The following is a 23,716-nucleotide window of genomic DNA, read 5'->3' as shown; positions in this document are numbered from 1 at the left end:
GCACTCCCGTGTTGTCCTCCACGTGTCGCAAACTTCAACCTCTAACAAGCAAGTTGGTGATGCTGTTGCATTGCCAGTGACACACAGCCAACAGCCACTCGACACATTCGTCAGTGAGAGTGCCTTAAAAGAGTAAAATAGAATATGCGACGTATTGGGCAGCGGCACTTTTGATGGTATAAAGAGAGGCGATAGAGTTGCATAAGAGTTGGTGATTGCACTTTACACAATGGGGCCTCATTCGAAAATCTTTGTGTTCTGAAACCAGTTTTTCAATAGGCGTATGTACCCCCCATAAATAAAACAAATATGCATTGCTAAATAAACTTATTCCAAGTCAAGTTATAAGGGGCCGTCCATAAATGACGTCACGCACCTAGGGGGGGGGGAGTTAGACGATGTGTGATGGGGGGGGGAGAAATGTGACGTCACATCAAAATGCGCAACTTTAAATAAATATAGACAACACGTTCTGCTTAATTAAATATACTTTTAATAAATGTTTTCTCCTACATCAGAGTGCAGCGCCACATTAAATACGCACTACAATGACAATAGTTTAAAGCGATTTGAAGCATGTTTTATTTGAGGGGGGGGGGGGGTCAAAATCGTCCAAAATCGCATGACGTCATTTATGGACGGCCCCGAAGATGTTGCTGACACATTGCATTGTGGGAATATGTATTCTTGTGAGTTTCAGGGTCAAGCCACTTGGCGATGCTTTCCTGCGCCCATTCACCATCCAATAGCAGGGAGTGTGTCTCTAGCCCCGTGTGTTTGATTTCTTTAATGATGTCCAGTATTTATTATTTCTACTTTGTGTTGATTTATCTTGTTTTGGGACATATTTGTTAGATACTGTGTAGAACTAAAACGGACCGTGGGACAATTTTGAAATGCTGTTAATAGGGCTGTCACGATGCCTCAATTCATTGATTGATTTCCATTCTCTAAGCTCAAAATGCATGCATAGAATCGTAGAATATAACTATTATAAGTGATGATGTGGGTGAAAGGTCTGTGAGTAAAGAAATGCGTGTACTAGACTGGCAATGTGAACACTTTTATCAGTCAGGCCCCGTGTTATCCATGTTGTTGTGTCACACTTGATTTTTATGGCTCAATGTGGAACATTCCTGAAGAAAATATAAATATTTTTAAATATTAAAATAAATATTGCCAATTCCACCCACGCCAAGGCCATGTGGTAAAACCTGCTGTGGTGAGCGATGTTGCCCTGAAGATGCGATCAGGATCACTCTTGCAGATTAGGCTATCCTGGTCTCTTAAAGTCTCACCTGGGCAAACAAAATTAAATGTATCTTAATACCTGCAAGTAGTGCTGGGCTAGTATACGGTTGTTAATTTAGTTTTTTTTGCATTTTCAGTTATCACACGCGATAAACATGATCTGTTTGCCGCATGTAGCAATGTTTAAAAATAAGGATTAGATGTTGCTGACACATTGTGTGTGTGTGTGTTGGTGATGGAGCAGTTGTGGAGAGAGTGGAGAGTTTCCCATACCTGGGAAGTATGCTTATGACCAGCTCCGGTTTGACAGTAAGAGGTCTCACTCCGAATCAGTCTGGGCAGCCTTATCTTTTCATCGGCTGCGCAAAACTGTGTGGAAGCTACCAGGTCTGTCGCTCCACACGAAGCTTCGGGTCACCTCGGCCAGAGTCATGCCCTCCCTTTTCTATGCTTGTGAAACGTGGACCCCACTAATAGAACATCTGCACCGGTAAGAAACATTCAGGCTGGCATGCTTACAATCCATCCTGGGTTTAACCAGGCTGGATTGTGTGAGGAGCTCACAAATCCATTAAAGGTCTGGACACATTCCCATCAGTGAGCTCCTCCGGCAGGCAAGGCTGCATTGGCTGGGTCATGTAGCCCATATGCCCAGCCACCGCATGCCCAAGCATCTTCTGTTTGACTGCATAGAGGGCGCTAAATGGGCATGATATGAGCTGGAGAAGAGACGGACTGATGCGGTATGAGAGGATGGGGAGCTGAGTGGACTTGCTGACGACTGGTAACAGTGGTATCAAGATTGGCCTCTATGGAGGAGACTGGTGAAGGACGCTGCTACTGGGCAGTTGGAGGCAGTCGCCCTCTAGCAACAACGGAGGGCAGAGGAGCGACGCTCACAACAACGAGCGGAGCGCTGGGCGGCAAAAATACAACAAGTTGGCACAGTAGGGTTTACAGCTGGTGCATCTACCAGTCATCTCAGGCAGCCAACCCATGGCACCTGGGTCTGTCCCGAGACCTGTCAGCGAGCCTTCGACACTTCACGTGGCCTCAAAGTGCACCTGGCCTGGCACAGGCGCCGAGGTGTCGTCACCGTCACTTAGTGGCGAATGGCGGGTATTGGTATTGGTTAGAATAAACCACGAGATGACAGATGATCCCTTTCACTGGTGCACTGTGATGGCTGCCACAATGACCAAACATACCCGAATGTGCCCAGCTGTTTGAACCTTCCTACATGCTCATCTGATCAACAATGATTTATACCATGATATTTTAATGCAATAATCAATCTGAAAACAATAATTTCTACACTGATAGTGCATTAACAACCATCGGCTAAATCTTGACTTAAAGCTTTCGTGACTGCAGGAATACATATTCTATGGGTCTTTCGGTTAAAGCCACGTAGGTAGAAGAAAAATAATAATAAATATCACGACGTTTCGATTGCAACACAAGCAATCGTCTTCAGGTGAGAGACGATTGCTTGTGTTGCGATCGAAACGTCGTGATTTTTTTTCTTATTTTCTATCTACGTGGCTTTACCGAAAGACCCATAGAAGAACCAGAGGCTAGCAGTTGTCTAGATTAAATGGTCAAATTCAGCTAGAGACTGAACAATTCCACTCAATTTTAACTATAATAATACTTGACCTGTTAAACAACACAATAGTCTTATGTGGTTGATCAACTAAGATTTGCCCACATTTATATTTTGGTCTTTTTTCAATATTTAAATTATCTATGTTAAATATATCTGGTTAATAAAAATTAACATCATGGCATTCCATTGTGGTTTAAATGTTTGGCCGCGTCAGATGGGTAAATATGGATAGGGAAAAATCGCTGGAAGAGGAAATTTGGGCTTCGTAAAGAGAGCAGCGCTGTGATTATCACGCTGAACTCACAATTGGAATGGTTTGAGTTTGAATCCTGGTCAAGGATCAACTCTGTCTATCTCTAAATCGCGACATTTCGTTGAATCGCCGAGGGGAGGTACACCGTTGCACAACTAATACACCCCTTGTGGACAGCAGTGGCCATGGACGAATGGAATGGTTGTCAATTACAATGATTCTTCTGCGCTGCAGATAGACACCTCTCTGTGCAGGGTAAAGATATATATATTGTGATGAGGAGTGAAAAGCTGCGATGTGACGAGACGTCTGGTGATCTTGTGGCACTGCACGCCCTTGACATTGTGTGCAAAGTCAGACGTGTCCCGTCGCCCGGCGTTTCCACTGACCTCTGTGCAGGATTGGGCTCGTGTGCTTCTATTTTTAGCTCTCATAGGTGCAATTGTGGATCTCATTCCAGTTTTTTTTTTTTATAGAGAAGGGGGGTGGTTTTAATTGTATCTGCATTTATTAATCCAAGCGTAATCTACGTTTTTGTTTATTGATGTATTTTAAACTAGTAAGTGCATATTAGACTGTTTAAAGTGTTTTTTAGTTCATGCAACATTCACAAGTTTTCCCACTTTTTGTGTGAGCAGGTGTAGGAATAATGGGTATAGCCTTTAATGAACAATAATGTGTGTACTCACGCTTACTGACACACATTTCTTAAATTGAGTCTTGGCATGATTTAAAATATATTTCTGAACTCGAAAGACTAGTAATCATGATAATGAATTCATTCCATAGCTTAAATAATCTTTCAAGATGGTCCTGCGTTGGGATGTTTGACCTCTAACCAAGACATGCTTTTAGCTATTGGAGGGAACCAGGGAACCCCATGCAGAGCAGGGAGGGAGAACGTACAGACTCCACGTAGATATGCGCCCATGTCAGGAATCAAACCCTGGTCCTTGTTGTTGTGAGGCACAAGTGTTACCACTGTTTCCACCCTGCCACCCAAAAGCCCTAATTTCTCATAACGATAGAAAGACATTAGAGGGGAGAAAATTTGTCCGATTTATATGAAGGAGGTGGGTTAGATATGCTTAGTGAAGGGTGGAGGACAGGGAATGTTTACTTTGTGCCACGCTGAGCAAGTGCCCGCAGGCGAGTTATTCTCAGAAGTTGTGGCAGCCATCTCCCCAAACTGTGAAATGTGTTACCAATGCACACTCTGCATGGCCATTGTTACCTGGAGAAGGCAGCTCCAGAGTAAAACGTGACATGATGGTGAAGACAAGCTTGGCTGCATGCGCAAACACACGTCTTTTATTAATTTGAACATTTTCACTGGATTTTTCATTTCAGTTTTGACCGACTACCTAATGTCTACTTTCATGGTTAGATTTAGTTGGCACATATTACATGCATTCCTGTCTTTATCTTGTTTGTGCTGTTCATTTTGCCTTTACTGCCGATTGGAGTTCACCAGTCATGTAACACATCTCTCCCTGTGTCTTGAGACCTGTTACAGGTTCTTAGCGATTGATAAGTAAACATTATGGATTTAATCCAGCATAGTTAAAAAAAAACCCTTGCTGAATATAAAAGTCTGTGTTTGTGATCTATGTGCAATATTTTCACTGACTCTCAGATGTCATGGGAAACAGACGCTTCCAGCACACTTTTAAATCTGCCCTGGTACCATTGGCTGATCTGGAAGCGTTCCACCGCTCTTGCAGTTGCTAAGCGGTTGAATACTCTTCGTGTGTGTGCATTGGCATGACTACCTGGCTGAAACTTCCTCAAAAAGAATGATTAAATTCCAATTCATTAGCATTTGAATAGGAATTTGTTTTTAAATGTCGAAATTTATTTTAGCACCATGTTAAACAAATTGTGGATAACTTGTGGCTAAAAATGTGATGAATTTGTTCCACGACTCCACTTTTCCACAAAAACTGCATATAATAGGAATGCTGTTGTACAGTGCAGGATGGGAAAACCGCGGATAATATGAAGTACTCGCCTTCTGCCCGTCCAAGGACGGGTGTATTTCAGCAAATCTGAAACTTGCAAGCGAAAAGCAGAGCGCGACGTGATGTCCATTGCATCAATTCGTGGGCAATTTGTAAGGCCGCGGTGACACAGACTTATTTCATTTGAAGGTTATAATCCCTTGTTCATCACGACGTCCTTTTTACTTCTATGTATCAACAGCGTGACGGAGATCGCGTGACGTGAGGGTTCTGCCTTTGTAGTGAGGGTTGTAAGTTGACGCTGAGGAGGGGGGAGGAGGCGCCTCGCCCCGCCCCCATGTGGAGTGACGTCACCCGCTAATTAATATTAATGCTGGGGGGGTGTCCACGTGGTGGATGTCACCTGGTCATGTGTATTAATGAGGGGGGCTGGCCGACGTGGAGTGACGTCACGCGCGGGACACACAGACATTCTTGGCTCATTATAGTAGTAAATAGGGCCATGAGTAATAGGGGTTTTTGCAGACCTTACAACTCCTGTGGATAATAAGTCCCAGATAATGGGGTTCAGGATAAGAGGCGTTCTACTGCACATGTATTACTGGGAAGTTTCAACCAAATTGCCAGTATTAGCACACCACAGTGAACTTTTCATGCAAGTCATACAACATATAGTGGTAAGATTAGTGGTGAGGATTCAGATATGGAAATGTACATGCAGGTGTACGTTAGCCAGCTTACAATTATTATGCTTTATAACATGAAATATCCAGCTGGATAACATCTATTGACCTTCGAGAATTATGTTAGTTGTAAACTTATATTGCTTGGTAAAACAAATCTCACAGTGTGCTTGATAAAAGAACACCTCACTATCATCATCACCACCTCGTATTTCTTACTGAGAATGAGTACAAGGTTCCAGCAGGGATGCAGCCTGTAATTCCTGAAACGAAGATCTCACTGCCCCATTTCTTGTTGTGTATAAAACTTCACCTCGCGGTGTTTATGAAAATAAATCCTTTGCTAGAGGCTCATTCCAGATGGAACAATGCACAAAAAGTGTAGTCACGTGATGTAAATCCTTGCATAATATTTGCACTGCAGTTTCATCGGAAATGCACACTGCCCAAGGTAGGGAAAACAGATCATTAGATATGCAGTGGGTTATTGTTTGATTTAGTGCATTTAAGGTACTTATGCAAATAGTGTTGGGTGATTAATTTGAAAATAAGCCCATTACTCAAGGCTGAATTAGTCTACTTCTTTGTGTCCTTGTTAATAAATTACAGCATTGTCAACTTTACTAGGCACTGTTTATTTTTCAAAATACGTTTACTGGCCAGATGGATAATCATGTTACTAAAACAACACAGGTGATTGTAAAAAGACTCAACACATCCCTCGACAACACTGTGACATTAAAAGGAAAACAATATGAGGCAACATTTTGGGCAATGTCCTTTTTTCATTGCACGATGTTTGTGCAATGAAGAAGGCCGTTGCCTGAAACATCGACTATGTCAACAGCCCAATGTATGTGCTATGAAGGGCCATTGCCGCACTACGGCCTCATTGCTTGTTTCACGGTGGTAGTAGATGAGGCTGCAAGTGGTGCGTAGAATCACGGCCCTCTGTGCTCTGTTGAGTTTTGTCGGGCAGCCGTGGGCTACTTATTGCAAGCGCCGGGAGTTTTCTTGTCTTCGCCTGTCGGCACCGCTTCCGATGTCTTCGCGATAACCACGGAGCCCCGACACTGATCGCTACAAAATCTGCCATGCAGCTTTCCAGATTCAGGGCGAGACGAGCACCACAATGACTATTACAGAGCTGACCTTGGGCTGCTCACCAGCAGTGATAGCGTAGAGGGGTGGTGAAGTGGGTGCGGGGGGGTGAGCTCCTGCCAGGGGGGATGGGGTTGTTGGACCAGCGATGCGTGGGAGGGGTGAGGACCGATCCCCGTGCAAGGCAGCAGCTTAATACAATGCAAATGAAGGTGCAGCCCTGCACTGTAATGCTCATGCCACTGCTGGCAGAAGGACCAGCACTAGATAAGAAACTCTCTCTAGCGCTATTCTGGAGCTACTCTTCCACGCTTGGAAGAGGTGAAAGTGCCCACACTTTATCCCGCCACACAGGATCTGCCGATCGACTAAATGTGTCGTCCCGGGAGGTCGCACCGGTGACCTGGATTGCAAGTCCAGGTCGCTAACCATTACATCGCAGCAGAATACCTACTAAAGTACCATGATTACAGTACCAAGGTTATAGCCTCGGAGGCTCCATTAATGGACTGGTTTGGAAGCTTGCTATTACTCATACAAGTCCTGGATTATTTTTATTTGAGATATAAATTGCAGTGGGTTTGGGAGGAGGACATAATTGCAGTGATCACTTGTTTTGTTATTATAATGTTCTCATCAATGCAACCAACCACCCATCAGCTATGTTTCTCCCTGCAGCCTTGCCATGCAAGGGCTCTGTTGAACCGTTTTCTCACTGGACGAGGTCATTCAGCGGACTTCCAGGCCACACTGCAAATGCGGACAGCTGCAGACTGTGTTGTGGAGGAGGAGCAGGGTTGCCCTCTGACCAAACTGGATGGAGGCCTGAGAGCGCTGACATATGCAGACGATATGCCCTGGCTCAGCCAAGCAGAGTGCTCGGGTTTCCATCTCTGAGCTAGAAATCTCCCAGCACGGCGGTTGAAATAATGGCCTGGTTTTGTTAAATCTCCCGCATCTATTCACCCAGTGGTATAAATATGGACACGCCACAGTTCGTTGATTGGCAGGTTGCGCGTGGCTAGCACGGAAGTGTAGGCCAAAGGCCCTCGAGAGGGAGCACCCTTGACCTCCCTCTTGTGGATGCCGTTCTGCCAGTAATGGCGTGGGAAGGCACTTGTGGTGCTGCACCTGATCATTGCCACATTTAATCAAAGTTCATGCCACCAGCAGAAACGATTGAAGTGAACGCAATTTCATTTTTGAAAATGGCAAGCTACTCAAATTATTTGAATATAAAACTGGGCAGTTTTGGGTCAAGTATGTAGAACTATTTGTACAACTCGTGCTTGGAAAGCCTCATGGCCCCTGTAGAGCCGAGCACACAGAGTGCTGTCTTTACCTATCGAGATGGATAATCCTGACCTTTTCATAATTCAGAACCCATTGCCTTGCTTATGGCAATTCTTTCGTTGCTAGTAGGACTTATTGCTAAGAGATAAGGTTAGCCGTGTTTCCATCCTGTAAGCCAGGGGTTCTCAAGCGTTTGATTAGTCCCGACGTCTTTAGGTAACTGTGGCTTGGCCCCCCGGAGTGAACAGCCTGGGTTTTGTAAATCTTTGTGGAAGTACAAAACATTGACTCCCCTGCTCTTTCGCACTCCGCAAGGTGACTGGGAGGCTCTTATTTATTCTAGGCATGTGCTGCCTCTACTTTCCAGTGATTTCATGAACTGCCACAGTTTAGGGTCCGGATTCGATTCAAGAATCAATTATTTATCGTGTCGTGTTTACGACTTTGTTTCTATTGTCCCTCATACTCTCCCGTGCCTCATGCCTGAGCACCTCATTTGCCCATAACTTGCACATTCACAATTTGATTCATGTATCATGAGCATGATTTTCTATTTAAATCTTGAATCGATAAAATATCACATGTTCGTGCAGTCATATAACTGTTGTCACCCTTTAGAAAGTTACCAAGGCCCTGAAGGGGGAGCTTAGTAGAGCTGTTGAGAGCCTCTGTTAACATGACAACATCATCATCGAAGTGGACAGGTCGGTGCGAGTAGCTGTGTGGTGAGAGAGCTCAGCTCACACTGCAGGGTTGCCAGCTTTAAAAGAGCTTGGTTAGTTGATGTATCCCTTTTCCCACCATTGGGAGTTAGTCACACAGCTACCACACTGCAGGGAATTCTCAGTGGTTGTACTCTGGGTTTAACGGCCCCTGGCATGAGAATGTGTAATTTCCACCACTGTCTGAGGGCTGCTAACAGATGATCACTTGAGGATTGAAGCACCGTCATGTTTGATTAAACCAAATGAGAGGTCGACAAGAGGCAAAGGTGCAGCTATGCAACTGCTTGCTCACTCCACTACTGGCATAAGAAATCTCTAAAGAGTATTTGCTCTGCTGTTCCGTGCTGACCAGCCATCTTGGAAGATGTACGCATACCCACACTTTACCTGGCCCCACACGACTGGTCGATTAAACACCTGTGGGTGTACCACCCATTTGTACAGCTGCGTGAACAGAGGCCAGGGGATTGAAGAAACTTGCCCCATTGTTACAACTGCCACGCCAGGAGTCGAACTGGCGACCTCTGGAATTCCAGTCCAGTGTGCTCTCCGCGACACCACTGTGGCAGCTCTCCGTATGGAGGTAATGAAGGGGACCCGTGTTGCTGTTTGCAGGAAGCTCGCGGGGTGCACGTTGTTCATCACCGGAGCCAGCCGCGGCATTGGCAAAGCGATCGCGCTGAAAGCCGCCCGCGATGGCGCCAACATCGTCATCGCCGCCAAGACGGCGACGGCGCACCCCACTCTGCCCGGGACAATCTACACGGCGGCAAAAGAGAGTGAGTACCGGGCATGACTCCTGCTTAGCCTTCGCTCCGCTTTTACAGCCGGTGAATAGCGTGCCGGCCCGTGGCGGTATCGGCCTGAGAACGGCGCCCCTGAACCACCGCCACAAATGCACCGCCAGCAGTCCCCCGCTCGTGACGTCTCTCGTCTCGCCTCCGTGACAGGCCAGGAGTGGACCGGAACCAGGCTCGTTCATCAGTTAGTCGCACGCTTTGTTCAGTGTCACGCACGATATTGAGTACAATGCAATGCTATTTGGATACGTATATAGCATCTGAATTTGACCGTATCGCAAAACCCCGTACAGAAACGGTGGGAATTTTTATTTTGTAGAGCGAGAGAGAGGCAAAACTGGACTTGAAGAGGGGCAGGGAGTCCACAGCACCGTACTCTTTGGTTCTTTCGGTAAAGTCACGTAGGTATAAAATCAAATAAATTAAACCACGACGTTTCGGGTGCAACACAAGCGTCCGTCATCAGGTGAGACAATCACAGCAAGAAACAATTGCTGAAGTGGGCAAAAAGGGGCTGCTGCAACAAGAGGCCATATAGGCAAGAGAAGGGGGGGAGGAGCCAGGGAGGAGAGACAGGGGAGGGTGGGGGTGTGGGGTAGGTGAAGTGGAGGCTACAAGTAAGACTCAAGCACGGCAGAAAATGCCGGGGAGGGGAAGTGGGCGGGGCTGGGAGTGGGAGGGTTAGGAAACTGGAGATGCAGATATGAGGGCAGGCCAAAAGTAGTTGTAGTTTTACTTGGTTAATAACATCCTTCCAATGATTGCTCAATCTGTATCCATCTTCCCAGTTGAAGTTATGTCTATGTTTATATATCTGGAAGGCTTCATGAACAAACCTTTTATAGTAGCCCGAAGGTTTGCAGAGCACCTGGGTCTCAGAAAAAAACAATATCATGAGAGCCCACAGCGTTATAGCAATAGTCAGCCACGGCGGAGGAATTAGTTCTGCCGTGTTTCAGATCTGCCTTGTGTTCGCGAACACGGTCCGAGACATGACGTTTCGTTTCCCCAATGTAACAATTACCACAGGTGCAACTTAGTTTGTAGACTCTACGATATTGCATGTCAGGAATGACATCCTTCACAGATGGGATTAAATCACGGATTTTATGTACTGTACTGAATCGGACCTGGATCTTGTGTTTGTTTAAGATTTTTGAAATCTTTTTGGTAACGCCTGCTATGTATGGTAACTTCATGGTTTTAATCGGTGTTTCAGGGGGGTTGTTTCTCCATGGTTGGAGAAACAGCTTTGCGGATAATGCGGTCCGAATATCCATTCATCTTTAATTTATTTGATTTTATGCCTACATGACTTTACCGAAAGAACCAAAGAGTATGGATCCCTGCAGTCACGAAAACTTCAAATCTAGATTTTCCACAGCACTGATTGACTGAGCAGATTGTGTGAACACGCTGCACCCATTCTGAGCACCAGGAGACACGCGAAACGCCTCTCATGGCTCCTAACCGTAGTCATGCTCCAGTCGCATCTTAGCAGTTTTTAAAGCTGGTAGATAATCTTACTCATTGCTTATGCAACTTTACAGTGGTCCACACGAACGGGTGGCACCGCACTGTTTATACCGTTGTACATTATTGGATGTGAAGTGGGAACAGGCTGTCTTCCGTTTCAAGTCACTGTGACCCCCATGTGCAATTTGTCTCCGCGCATAAATGGTTGGCATGAGTAGTGTCCTGCAGAGATTCACATGTTTTTTTTATTCTGTATACGTGCTCAGACCACGAAATTGATCGAATGTGTACTTTTCTTGGAACAAAGTCTGTTAAATGCAATGGATGTTACAGCATTACAAGCCATACAGTGTCTGCATGCAAATCTACAATCAGAGTATAATTTTATGATGCATTGTGATCATAGCTCCATAACTCATTTCATCGTCTATGTGCCAAAACAGAATTTGGTACTACTAGAGGTGGCAAATATTAGCACGGCTGGCTACGTACGGTGCGAAAGAAGTTCAACATACATACATTAATTCTGCTTGTTGAACCATGTTTGTTTTCGGATTAGCCCACGTGTGGCAGTAGTTTTTTTGCCAAAATTATTATTATGAATTCCTCCGCCACCCAACCAGATTGGCACATTCGCAGAGACGTTGTTTACACTTGCCAGTATATTGAGACTTTTAGACGTTTCATCAGGTAATGAAAAATTGAGCTAACGTCAGAGAGCTTTACAGAATCCACGCGTGTGCATGATTTTTATTCCTTGTCAGTGTATTAGTAAGATCACTGGAACCCAATGCAGACAATCCCATCGCGTTAATTCGCCGGAATAGAGCTGTTGCCGACTCTGCTGTTGACATCTGCCGTTGTGCGTTTGCCCCTCAGTTGAGGAGGCGGGAGGGAAGGCCCTGCCGTGCATCGTGGACGTGCGGGACGAGCAGCAGGTGGCTACGGCCGTGGAGAATGCCGTGCACACGTTTGGAGGTATGCGCCGCTGCACCGGCAGCAGGCTCTGTGTGTAGACTCCGGGGCGACGACGCGTGCAAGGGGTGGCCGCTTGCCGCAGAGGTTCACAGTTCGAGCCCAGCGGTCGCCCGAGTTAATACTGTGGCTGTGCTCATCGTAATCGTACGCGTCTTCTGCTTCACAGTTGACGTTAAATGCCTTGTGGTGTTGTTCTTAAGAGAGTAGGTCATGTATGCTGGCGACATATTCCAAAGTGTCCAAATTTAGTTGATTACTCATAAATGACTTATTTCGGAAAAGCCACATTGCAAGATTGCCTCCTAGTGACAGATTGAATGCCGATTGGCAGGCCGGTGCTGCATTCACCTCGTGCCGCACAGGGCCAGCTGCCACTGGAGGTCCCCTTGGCTAGGCTGCAGCAGAGCAGCGGGATGGATGAGATGAGACATGGGGTAAGGTGCTTTGAGTTTCTGAGGCACTTCAGTGCCCTATGCATGGCAATCCTTCTAAATCCTCATGTGAACATTTTACAATGTGATCTACAACTGCGGTTTCAGCTCAATAGCCACCTATAGCGGAGAATCGCACTAGACGTGCCCGTTCCAGGACCAGTCGCTGCAGAGAGCAACCACTGTTGATGACCCAACCAAGTGGCCATGAGTTTGTTGACCCCAAATGGATGATGTGCTGAGTCAATCCTGAACACGGGGTTAACTCAGCTAGTTCCAATTGTGACCAACCTTGCAACTTTGAGACGGGCAGCCTCTACATATTAACAAGTATAAATGAACTTTGCACTACATTGCACGTGTGTGTGTGTGTGCGTGTGTGTGTGTGCCTGCTGTTTAGCACAGGGAGACGAGATGCACTTCACAGAGAGAGGCACACACCACAGCACTTCCCCAGGCTGCAAGATAAAATGGCAACATGCCATATTTAGCCATCCCCTGATTACGACGGCAGTATGTGTGCTATTTAGTGGGACCCGTGAATGAGATGGCATTCAGCTATAGCAGTGTGATGTCTGCCCACCCGAGCACTGTGTGTATATAGCACTCAATGTTAATACAAGGGAATTACAGTGATCCTGGGAAATTAAAACGCAAATGGACCAGTATTTTTCTTGTTTTTTTTGCTCGGCATTTGCTATATAGTGATAGTTTATATTAATCCGTAATTCCCATTGTGGCTTTTGTGAAATGTATGAAACCGTGATGAAGCAACCGCCAACATTAAATTCCCAGAGTTTAAATGCTCATGAAAATTCGATGATATTTTGTTAAAAAATAATGTCATATCTATGAGATGCGTGATGATTGTCAAACTATGGGCCAAGCATTTATTTTGTTGTTTGTCTTGTTTGCTTGGGCTTTGTGTTGGACAGGAATTGATATCCTGGTGAACAATGCAAGTGCCATCAGTCTGACAGGCACGCTCGAGACCTCCATGAAGAAGGTGGACCTCATGACGGGCATCAACCTTCGGGGCACTTATCTCACGTGAGACATTCGCACAAATTAATATTTGCTTTGTCTATGGGTGTTTATATACCTGCATGTGCAGGGAGTGAGTTAAATGTTTGTATTGAAAATGTGAGAGCGTGCCTGGTCTCGAGGTGATTCAGCGACTGGACTTTCACTGCGCCCGCGTTGTTGCGCTAATTCCGGTGTCGATACCGTAACTGAGATCGATAGCTTCGCCACAGTTGGTGGTGTAAACTCAGCCGTGTTTACAGTTCAAAATTGCGACCAAGTGGTCCCATTGAACAGAATGTGGTTGTGCAAACTTTTTAAATTGTTTTCTTTGGCTCGCACTACAAAGAAAAGCCATTAGGCGTGCGTGAACGTGTAAGACAGTGTTTGATTTGTACTCTGTCTAGAGAGTCTAAAGCCACCGGGGCACGTCAGATGAGAAGCAGCCTTCACCATCACAAGCGGCGGTGCCGGGCGAACACAGACAGCCGGGGCTGCAAGAAGCACACCCAGTTCTCTCTCTGTAGTGCAGGGTGTCTGCTTTACAACGAATGCCGCTAAACGGCCGTGACTTAATGAATGCCACTGCTCTTAGGCCAGCCCAGAGGGTTACTCTGCGCTGGCTGTGCAAGCTCGATTGTGGCACGTCTGAAAATCGTGTTTAAGAAAGTTAATTTGGTCCTCGTAGTGATAGTAATTCCTTTTAAGAGGGAAATGAAAGTGCGACGAGAAATTCGGTACTTGAAATGTCCTATGCATTGATTAGTCTCTTTATGAACTGACGATGAGTACCAACTTCACAGCTACAAACTCTTTTTATGCTTTTAGATTGCTTTTGTCTAAACCTCGACGTGCACGCGAAATCACCGTGCCCCCGTAGAGCAACATGGACAACAGCCAGCAGCGATTCACGTCCCTACCACATCGACACGCACGCGCGGAATTCATAAAGAAGCACTCATTGGGGTGCGCGTAAGCCTGGCGCCTAAGCGAAGGGAGTGGAGGGGGGGGGAGGGTGGTGAATCATCCCACCCCTACCTTTCTGAAGGGCGGCAGCCTGCGATTGTTATTTCTGATGGAGGTATAGAAATGGAAGGTCAATTTCTATTTTAAAATAACCAACATTTTTTTAATGAATAAATTTACGTTACAGACAATTCAAGTTATTACAATTTAATACATTTGAATCCAAAATTCAAGAATATGAAATAAAGTCTGAAATTTTGCCCCAAAAATTGAAAATCCAATATCGTTTTTTTTTTATCCAAAACATATCCCTGCTGCTATGGACTCACCTTCTATACCGTTGCCCACATCATCATCATCATCATCTTCATCTCCATCTTGCTCTTATAATCTATGCAGCCTAACCCCGAGGTCTTATTCAGGAGATAAGATGTCATGTTTGTGAGCAAGATCGTTGTCTGCCCTCGTTGTTTTTAGTTGAGGGATGTCCCACAGTGCGTATGTTCACCACGGCCACGTCGTCGCATTCCCTGTCACAGCAAGTGTGTCTGTATGCTACCGATCTCTTCAATAACTCTCAATTCATTGAGTAACGGGGGTGGGGGGGGGGGGGGACGGGATATTAATCTGCATCAGGGTTCCTCTGGATAGCAGGACTTGTAGGAGAGGGGATGACAGATCCGTGGACTTCCACTGTTGTAGATGGCCTATGTGGGCTTTCATTGTATCTTTTGAAACCATCATCAGAACAGCCACATCACAAAACTGCATGCTTATTTGATCAAGCCTCTAAGCTGCCATCAGATACCAACGTTGAACTTGGACCTTGTGAACGCACTATAGACCTCGGACCCGGCGCTCACACGAAACCTTCAATCCCTGCAGCCGCATGCGCTTCTTTCAGTCATTACAATACAAGTGCATGGGGTGGTCCGTTTACAGATACTCTTTAAACATCGTCGGTAGAAAGCCCTGCATTTGCAGCTCGGCATCTTGGACACGCAGCACGTTCTCGTTACCACGTTTGGCTTTGTCTTTACATTTTGTAATAGAACCTGCGTCACAGAGTTTGCGATACGATAGCACGGTTCTTCTCTGTTCCTCTTTAAGATTCGGAGCCAGTCAGCTGTTGGGAAGAAAGTAAGTAAAATAAATGGGGTATTTATAAATGGATCACCATGTATTCCATGAGTCGTATTCAACAGTTAAAGCGCCATTAAGTATGATATAGCTTAATGGCAGACTATGAAGATGTTCAATAAATCAACTGTGTCTCTTATCAAGACATCACATAGCACGGCTGCAGGCCAAAGACAACACTACCACTGTTGTCATCACCCCTTCATAATAGGTAAAGGTTGGATTAAAATAAACCTGAACAAACATTTACATTTTAACATTAATCTTTTCTTTTCCCGAATGTTGTCCCCGCCGGCACGCTGTGCTGCACGTATATCGCCTGAAGCTGCATTATTACTCCGCGGTCGGGTACTGGAAGGTTTCACACACAGCCCACTGTACCCATGGCTTACGATCAATATCAAGTGAGATGTAATCCGTCTCCAGATATTGCTTTGTGTTCTCGGAGATTCTTGTGGGTCTGCCTCGGTCATTGCACATTTGACTGTGACGAGACCTGAACAGCATTGATACGCGATGTTGAAGAAGGGAAGCTATTGTGATACGTGCTCCTGGAAATGGCCTCATCAAAAGTCTCCTTGAATCTTAAATGTGCATGTCAACCTTTTGTGTTCAAGCGAGTCATGTTATGCAGCTTATACGCATTTGAAAAATGGTTTCGGCACAATTACGTTCGGGGAGCTACAAGAAGAAGCGAGGCTTGTGCAGTGATTTGTCAATAATTGTAATTTTTTTGTTGGTAATCGTGTAGGGGCGGGTTGAGGAGAGGTCACCAGATCCGTCATCTCCTCATCAGCTCAGCAGTCAATGACGTGAACGTTCGATCAAGGGATTCGTTTGGTTTCTCATGTTTTCCACGTGTGTTTTTTTTACGTATCCATGGCAAGTGCTGGTGTGGTTTTTAATGCAGAGCGGAGGTTAGAGACACCGTGCTGACTGTGAAGTCTGTGGGCTTGGCCCGGGGCTCGTCACGTGGGGGGGGAGGGGGGCGGTGATGGCAACTCGACGGGAATGGCGACCAACAGAGAGAACGCGTCCCCAGAGAATGTCCACCACGGAGATAGAGCGATGAGATTGGCTCCGGTGCACGGGCCAGATGGATTATGGCATTACGAGCCCGTTAAGGATGACGAATGTCGTGTGGTGGTCCTCATCCAGCAGTGGATCCATCATGACTGATGGTGATGAGTACTATGACATCGTCCTTTGGGACATAGACCAGATTATGTACCACAGCACTGACTTTATTGTCAAGGTGTTGATAAATGGCAAGCTATGGCTGCTTTCTTTATAACAGTATTGTGATATCGCTAAATGCATTTTCTTTTTCTGAATGCACAAACGTTAATGAAACTTTGAGTGATTGACAGATGGTGGTCTTTATTCTAGTGCTGAGTAAACTCAATAGGGATTATTAACACAGCCACCATCGCCTGCCCACTGAGCGGCCAAATGACCATTGGCAGGGCAGGTGTTGAGTCGCCGTGTGCAGCGCAGGGACAGCTGCCACTGGGGGGGCCTTTGCAGAGTTTGAGATGAGATGCAAGTCGCCCATCTCGTGTAATGCTCAGCAGACGGCAGTGACACAGCTTCCGCAGTGAACGACGCAGAGAGTATATCACAAGGTTGGTTACATTAGCTCTCCCACCAGATGGCACTCTATGTGCAGATGAGTGATTCACACTCCTGCGGGGCTATTCTACTCCCAGGTCACCACTGCTTTCACTTCCATTTGGAAATATACAGACAAGAGGACGGACATACTCTTCGGTTCTTTAGGTAAAGTTACGAAGATAGGAAATAAATAAATAACATATCACGACGTTTCGATCGCAACAACAAGCGACCGTCCTCAGGTGAAAGAGAGAAACTTGCCTCTATGACGAGGCATTATATAGAGGAGGGGAGGCCGTAAAGGGGCGAGAGGGTGGTGATGAAATTCAAAGAGGGCTTGGGTGAGAGAGAGAAAATAAATCTGACATGTTCCCCACCCTCTCGCCCCTTTACGCCCCCCCTCCCCCGCTATATAATGCCTCGTCACAGAGGCATGTTTCTCTCTCTCACCTGAGGATGGTCGCTTGTTGTTTGCGATCGAAACGTCGTGATCTATTAGTTATTTATTTCCTATCTACGTGACTTTTCCGAAATAACCTAAGAGTATGGAATCGTGCAGTCACGAAAGCTTCAAATCAAAATAGGACGGACCTTGGTTAACTCTGAAAGCCGGATGTCGAAAATGTAATCTTACAATTATAACTTTTAAAATGTCTTGAGAATTAATTTTAACTATACGTGGAGCCGGGCTTTCTGATTAAAAAATCGATCGCTCTGACGATCATCAGATCCACACCTCTGTTCCCACGTGTGCCGCTGGATGGGAGGTGATGGGCGGGGCTGGGTAACTTCGCCGGCGTCATCAGCGGTGTCACGATGGGCGGGGTTTGTCGGGGGTTTCTTGCCTTCAGGAACAAGGAAGTGGGGGCAACGACCCTTTATAAAGAGGCCTGAGTAATCGACCACAAAACAAGTACATAGTTGACTCTAACATTGATTTTCTTAAATAACTGAATCGACTAAAAGTTCGAACTCTAATAATATGCAATGTAGAGGGGGGTATGAGTGGATTTAGTTTGCAGTAGTAGTGTTAACAAGCAACTGGTGCAGTGTTAAATTTGTTACATTCTATATACTCTATATACCGTAGCCTGACCATTTTCCAGCCAAGTGGTTTGTAAGAGTGACATTTGGGAGCGCAGGTACCCAAGGGAGGCAGGGGACGATTGTGGCTGGGGTGATTTCCCACCCGTGTCCCTCTGCAATGTCTGTCGTCAAGTGTGGACTCCCAGTGGGAGGGAGACCATCACGGGAGCTTGCCGGCCGCAGGGGACCGCTGTGCCTCGTTTCTACCCATGGGACTGGCTACGTCTGAATTGTTTGCAATTGCCGTGTTTTTTTAGTTGTTGAGTGTAACACCTTGTTTTTTAGGAAATGTATAAACAGTTTGGAGGGAGTGCTTTTTCAAGTTGAACTCGACCCTGATAAGTAACCCAGCATTGTGTCTCAAGAAGAAATGTTTTAATCAGTGCGTACTACCTGCTATGACACGGTTCAGAAACACGCGCCATAAACGAAGCGTATGGTATACAATTTGGAAGACTGCGCAAAGAAGCACGGAGAGATGCATGCTTAGGATGACATTTAGAGAGGGCAAGAGAGGAACACTAGAGGACATACGCAAGCTATTGGGATCATCCGTGCCGTTAAGAAAAGCGAGTGGGCTTGGGTAGAGTGTGATGCCGGAGGGGATGAGGGCTGTGGTTAAGGATAATGACAACGGAGTGGCAGCCGAGGAATTGAACGCGTCCTAAACCGCGTTCGAAGAAATGTCGGGATGACATCAGGTGCTTGGTGGGTAATTACACATTGCAGGACCCTTGAAGGTGGCAGCGGCTTGGGGAGGCTTTAGTCTAGCGGTGGATGGCTGATGATGATGATGATTTTATTTTGTAGGTTTTTTTTATGGGCATATTTGGAACATTTTATGGGAGTATTAGAATTGGTGTCCTGAAACCTGATCCTTGCATGTTCCTGAGATCTACTGTATATACATTAATTTGCGTGTCAATAGGCTGTCATGTGCTTTTAGCTTATACATTTTTTAAAGAGAGTTATCAATCCCTTGACTTTAATCTTCACGACTTACAGTTTTAGCTCCAGGTTTATATCCAGTACAGTACCATACTTTAGTTCACAAGTCTTTAGATTTTATTTGCACCCTTGTTTTATCTTGTCACGTACCGTGTGCCATAATTTGCAATTCTACGGGGCTTTTGGCCAGTTCTCTACTGCAAGAGAGCTTCCTGCGTCTCAACGCTTTTAAATCTCGATTGAAAACTAATTTCTTCAGAATAGTTTTTTGTGTTTAGTTTGTTGTTCTTCCCCCGTACCTCTGATGAGCACGGTTGGCTACGTATGGTGCGAAGGAAGTTCAACGTACGTACATATGACGCTTTGTCGCCTGTTTTCAGATTGCCGAGTTTCAATTTGTGGGTGGCTTGACGTGGAGTTGTCCTTGCTGTAACATCCGCTTCCTGTGCAGGTCCAAGGTGTGCATCCCCTACCTGAAGAAGAGCAAAAACCCGCACATCCTGAACATCAGCCCCCCCATCAACATGAATCCCGTGTGGTTCAAGAACCACTGCGGTGAGTTGTGCACGCTGACAAGTGCCTGACATTGCGCGGCTCAGCCAGCCTAACCGCTCGCTCTGAAGCACGGCCATCTGGTAGACATACACACGTGTTCATTGCTAATGAGTTTGTGGGTAACAACTTGCAATGTAAGAGGTTTAATTCACGCACGATACATCGCTGGTTCGTTAGTGAGCCTCCGCATAGAGCCTTCTCTTCAGTATGATTTTATATCTTTAACGATAATTTTGAATCCTTATTCAAAGGACTTAGATTGTGCAATAGTTTTAACATAACTTCTTGTTAAGAAAACTCACCCGACGTCACTGCATCACATGAATTGGTCCTCAATGCCGTTAACTAGATTCTCTACTACAGGAAGTAGTTTGCTGCCTGTTTGGATACTGGTTGTTGTTTTTATTGAAGAGAAAGAGCACATCACCAGCCTGAATAAAAACCGATCGACACGCTGAATAACGCATCATGCACCGAGGCCTCGTATACTTCCAAGGTGTAGATACTTATCAAGGAAGGAGGTTGTAAGATTTACAGGTGCTGATATTAATATTTGCCAGGCCTGCTTTGGCTGTATACTGTATAGGCAGTTTCACAACATGCGGTAATGCTACCGTATATGAAGAATGAATTAGTTTCACTTTATTGAAACATGAACATAAATAAACGTAACCCCCCCCCCCCCCCCCCACCAAGCAGAACCTGCCACCCTGCACGACCATCACAGTGGCATGCGGGGCGATATGTGGAAGCTACTTCCACATGTAATAACTTAATTCACAGTGTATCCTCCTGGATTACCTAAAGGCCATTTAGCAAGCGTTTGCATTTCTTCCGAGCCTAACACCTCAATTAACACGACAGGAAACACACCTAACGGCTTTTTGAGTATGCTTAAAAACGCACAACAAAGTCTAATTGTATTGCTCTGTTGCTTGCCTCATCACAGCTTACCTTTTTCGACACGCAATGTTTATTCGGATCATATTTACAAAAATTGTAATTGAGAATAAATTCCCGTCGCTGGTTTCCGTGAAACAGTCCGGCGAAGCCGTGCCGCTGCAAGCGAAAGGTTGCAACTTCAAATCCCGGCAGCGTTGATCTCACCTCTTCATCCATCGGGCACTCGAGCAAATCAAATCCCACCACCAGTGTTGGGGAAGTTGTCAGTGGCTGCCCTCGGGAGAGACTGCTCCCTGTCACGGGATTGAGGAGCTTCCATCACCGGCTCAGGGCCTTCTAAAAATGTCTTATCGCCCTGTTTTTGTCTTTTGACATTTGAGCTTGAGTTTGGTAACGATTGTTGAGGTATGGTTGATGGTGTGACGGTAATGCCTTTTGTGCTGTTGGCACTTTGAGATGTGCTGCAAGGGAGTCGTGGTATAAAGAATGAATGATGACAATGTTGATGCAATGTTACAAACTCGTATTGCTTTCTGTGTAATGTCCATGCAAAACTGTGTTGCAGCTTACACGATGGCAAAGTACGGCATGTCCATGTGTGTGCTGGGCATGGCTGAGGAATTCCGCAGTGAAATTGCCGTCAATGCCTTGTGGCCTAAAACAGGTGAGCACTGCACCTTTGTAATATTTTTGTGATGTCATTCCCACTCATTATGTCCGTTAAGGACAGGGATTTGAATGTTTTAGTGGAGCTGGCTTAAAAGATGCAGCAACTCAAAGCGCATTACAATGCATCGCATCCCAACCATCCCACTGCCCTGCTGCACTCCAAAGGCATCAGGGAGCGCGTACCCAGGGTATGAATTAGCACGAGTCCACACCGCGCTGACTGCACATTCACAGAAGGAACCCTTTGCCTTGGGGTGACTCTCATGGGTAATTGTTCTTCCCCTCCCCATCCACAACCACTCTCATCCCTTACCACAACACAACTGAAATGTAAAGTGTTCGCATCGTTTTTTAGATATTAAACTCGAGTGAAGCTGAGTCATCATTTTCTCTCCATGTGAACCAACACCCCCCTTGACAGCAGGGGTGCTGCCATGGTGGTGTCATGGTCAGGGCACTAGACTTGCATCCAGAGGCAGCCGGTGTGATCTCCTGTACGGCGGTGCATGTTTCATTTAATTCCACGCCCCGTCCCTGTGTCCACCCTGCTGTACGAATGGGTTCGCGATGGTCGGTTGGCAGAATAGGTAGCGTCTTTCGTGAGCTGCAATGTTTGGTGGTCTGCAACCCACAGCTGCACTGTATCTCTTGGCCAGCTTGCTTCCTAGCAGGTTGGGAGTATCATGGACTTGATGACATTTATAAGAATAACTAACTCTGTCTATGAAGTGTCTGGCCACTAGTGTGCACCACCAGACTTGCTAACCTTTTAGAATTACCAATCAGTTTAAATACCTATTAATGGATTATGTAAAAAAGCAATAATAGAAACAAAAGGTGGAAAGTCCACGTGTAATTATTTCCCTGTCAATAGTTTCCTGCGAACTACTGCGATGCTCAGTGGTCTGATAGATCTATTAGGAGCCTTCGCCTATGAATGTCGGGCAGCATTGGCTTCATTCTGCCAATGAGACACTGAAGATCGAAGCCGGTCCAGAGTGAACTTTTATTAAACCAATGTTGCTCCCAGAAGGCCATATGGCCGATAGGATCTGGAATGAAGTTATTTTATGTGGTGAGACATTTTCTGGATGTAGGCGTATTTGCCTGCTTACGTATAATAAGAATAATCGCATCCACGCTGGGCTGATGACGTCGCCTCTCGCCGTTTAGCAATCCACACGGCGGCGATGGACATGCTGGCCGGGTCTGGCATGGCCAACCAGTGCCGCAAGCCAGACATCATGGCGGACGCCGCCTACGCCATCCTGTGCAAGCCGACGAGTTTCACCGGGAACTTCGTCATTGACGAGGATATTCTCATGAAAGAGGGCATCACCAACCTCGACATATACCACATGTCACCAGGTACCATGAGCCTCTCTACCACCGGACGACGTATCGTTATTCTATTATGATTGTGATGATGATGCTTGTTTACCCATGACAGCCTCACTATTTCTCAAGACTTTTTGAGGAGGATCCTGCAAAAGTGTTTTTTTTGTTTCGCAGTAGAGGGGCGATGTTGCAGCTGCTATGTGTAATCCCAATTCCATAATTTACAGGTCTTCTTCAGAATTTGGATGTTGGTCCAATACCAGTTTACCTTGTATGTTGTTTTAGCTATGAGAAGAGCCTAGAGGAGACCCAGAACAGCGGGAGCACACGTGGGGCTATGCTACATTCTATACTGCCATCATACCCTGGCAAGCCAGGAGACGGTGACCTCGTGACTTTACCGAAAAAACCAAAGAGTAGGAAAGGAAGGAGTTTCACAAATTCGTGCGATCCACAAACCCTGACATCCACAGTGCTGGATTACAGGCGGCGGAGCAGCGTAGCCTCCACCACCCTCACCACCCTCACCAGCTCGCGCTCACCGGTGCGGTGACGTACGGACACGTGGCTCCCACAGCTGCCGTGTGTGAGCAACACACGTTTAGGGACTGCACGGACCACGCTGTTGATGCAATGGCTTCAATAACTTGCCAGTTACATTATTAGCACGGTCTTTCAAGTATAACTTCCGGCATGTCATCAAGGAAACTGATGCTGGTGAACACTTCTTGAATATTTTCACTCGCATAATATGGATTGATGATGCAATACAAGTGTTTTTTATCGACACAAGTGTTAACATCGTTGATTTATTAACATTAACAGCTGCACGTGCTTATATTTACTCGCGGTACCGGTATAACAGGTGTATTTTTTTTCTTAATTAAAACCATTCACAACAGCCGTTCGTCGT

The 23,716-nt window shown here is 45.9% G+C and overlaps 1 protein-coding gene across 1 annotated transcript in view; it reads left to right on the top strand.

The window, feature by feature from the left end:
* The window catches only part of HSDL2 (hydroxysteroid dehydrogenase like 2), a 53,011-nt gene that overhangs the window by 648 nt on the left and 28,647 nt on the right, over positions 1–23,716 (top strand). The window contains exons 2-7 of the mRNA XM_061567803.1: positions 9,492–9,655; positions 12,032–12,130; positions 13,497–13,611; positions 19,790–19,893; positions 21,362–21,460; positions 22,639–22,833. Of these exons, the coding sequence (XP_061423787.1) occupies positions 9,492–9,655; positions 12,032–12,130; positions 13,497–13,611; positions 19,790–19,893; positions 21,362–21,460; positions 22,639–22,833 (776 nt within the window). The remainder of the gene's footprint in view (positions 1–9,491; positions 9,656–12,031; positions 12,131–13,496; positions 13,612–19,789; positions 19,894–21,361; positions 21,461–22,638; positions 22,834–23,716) is intronic.

The sequence above is a fragment of the Lethenteron reissneri genome, chromosome 39, assembly GCF_015708825.2.
Source record: "Lethenteron reissneri isolate LAM-NWPU_2019-01 chromosome 39, ASM1570882v1, whole genome shotgun sequence".
NCBI classification, from domain to species: Eukaryota; Metazoa; Chordata; class Hyperoartia; order Petromyzontiformes; family Petromyzontidae; genus Lethenteron; species Lethenteron reissneri.
Note: the sequence above shows the minus strand (reverse complement) of the source record. Positions and strands in the feature narration are given on the sequence as shown.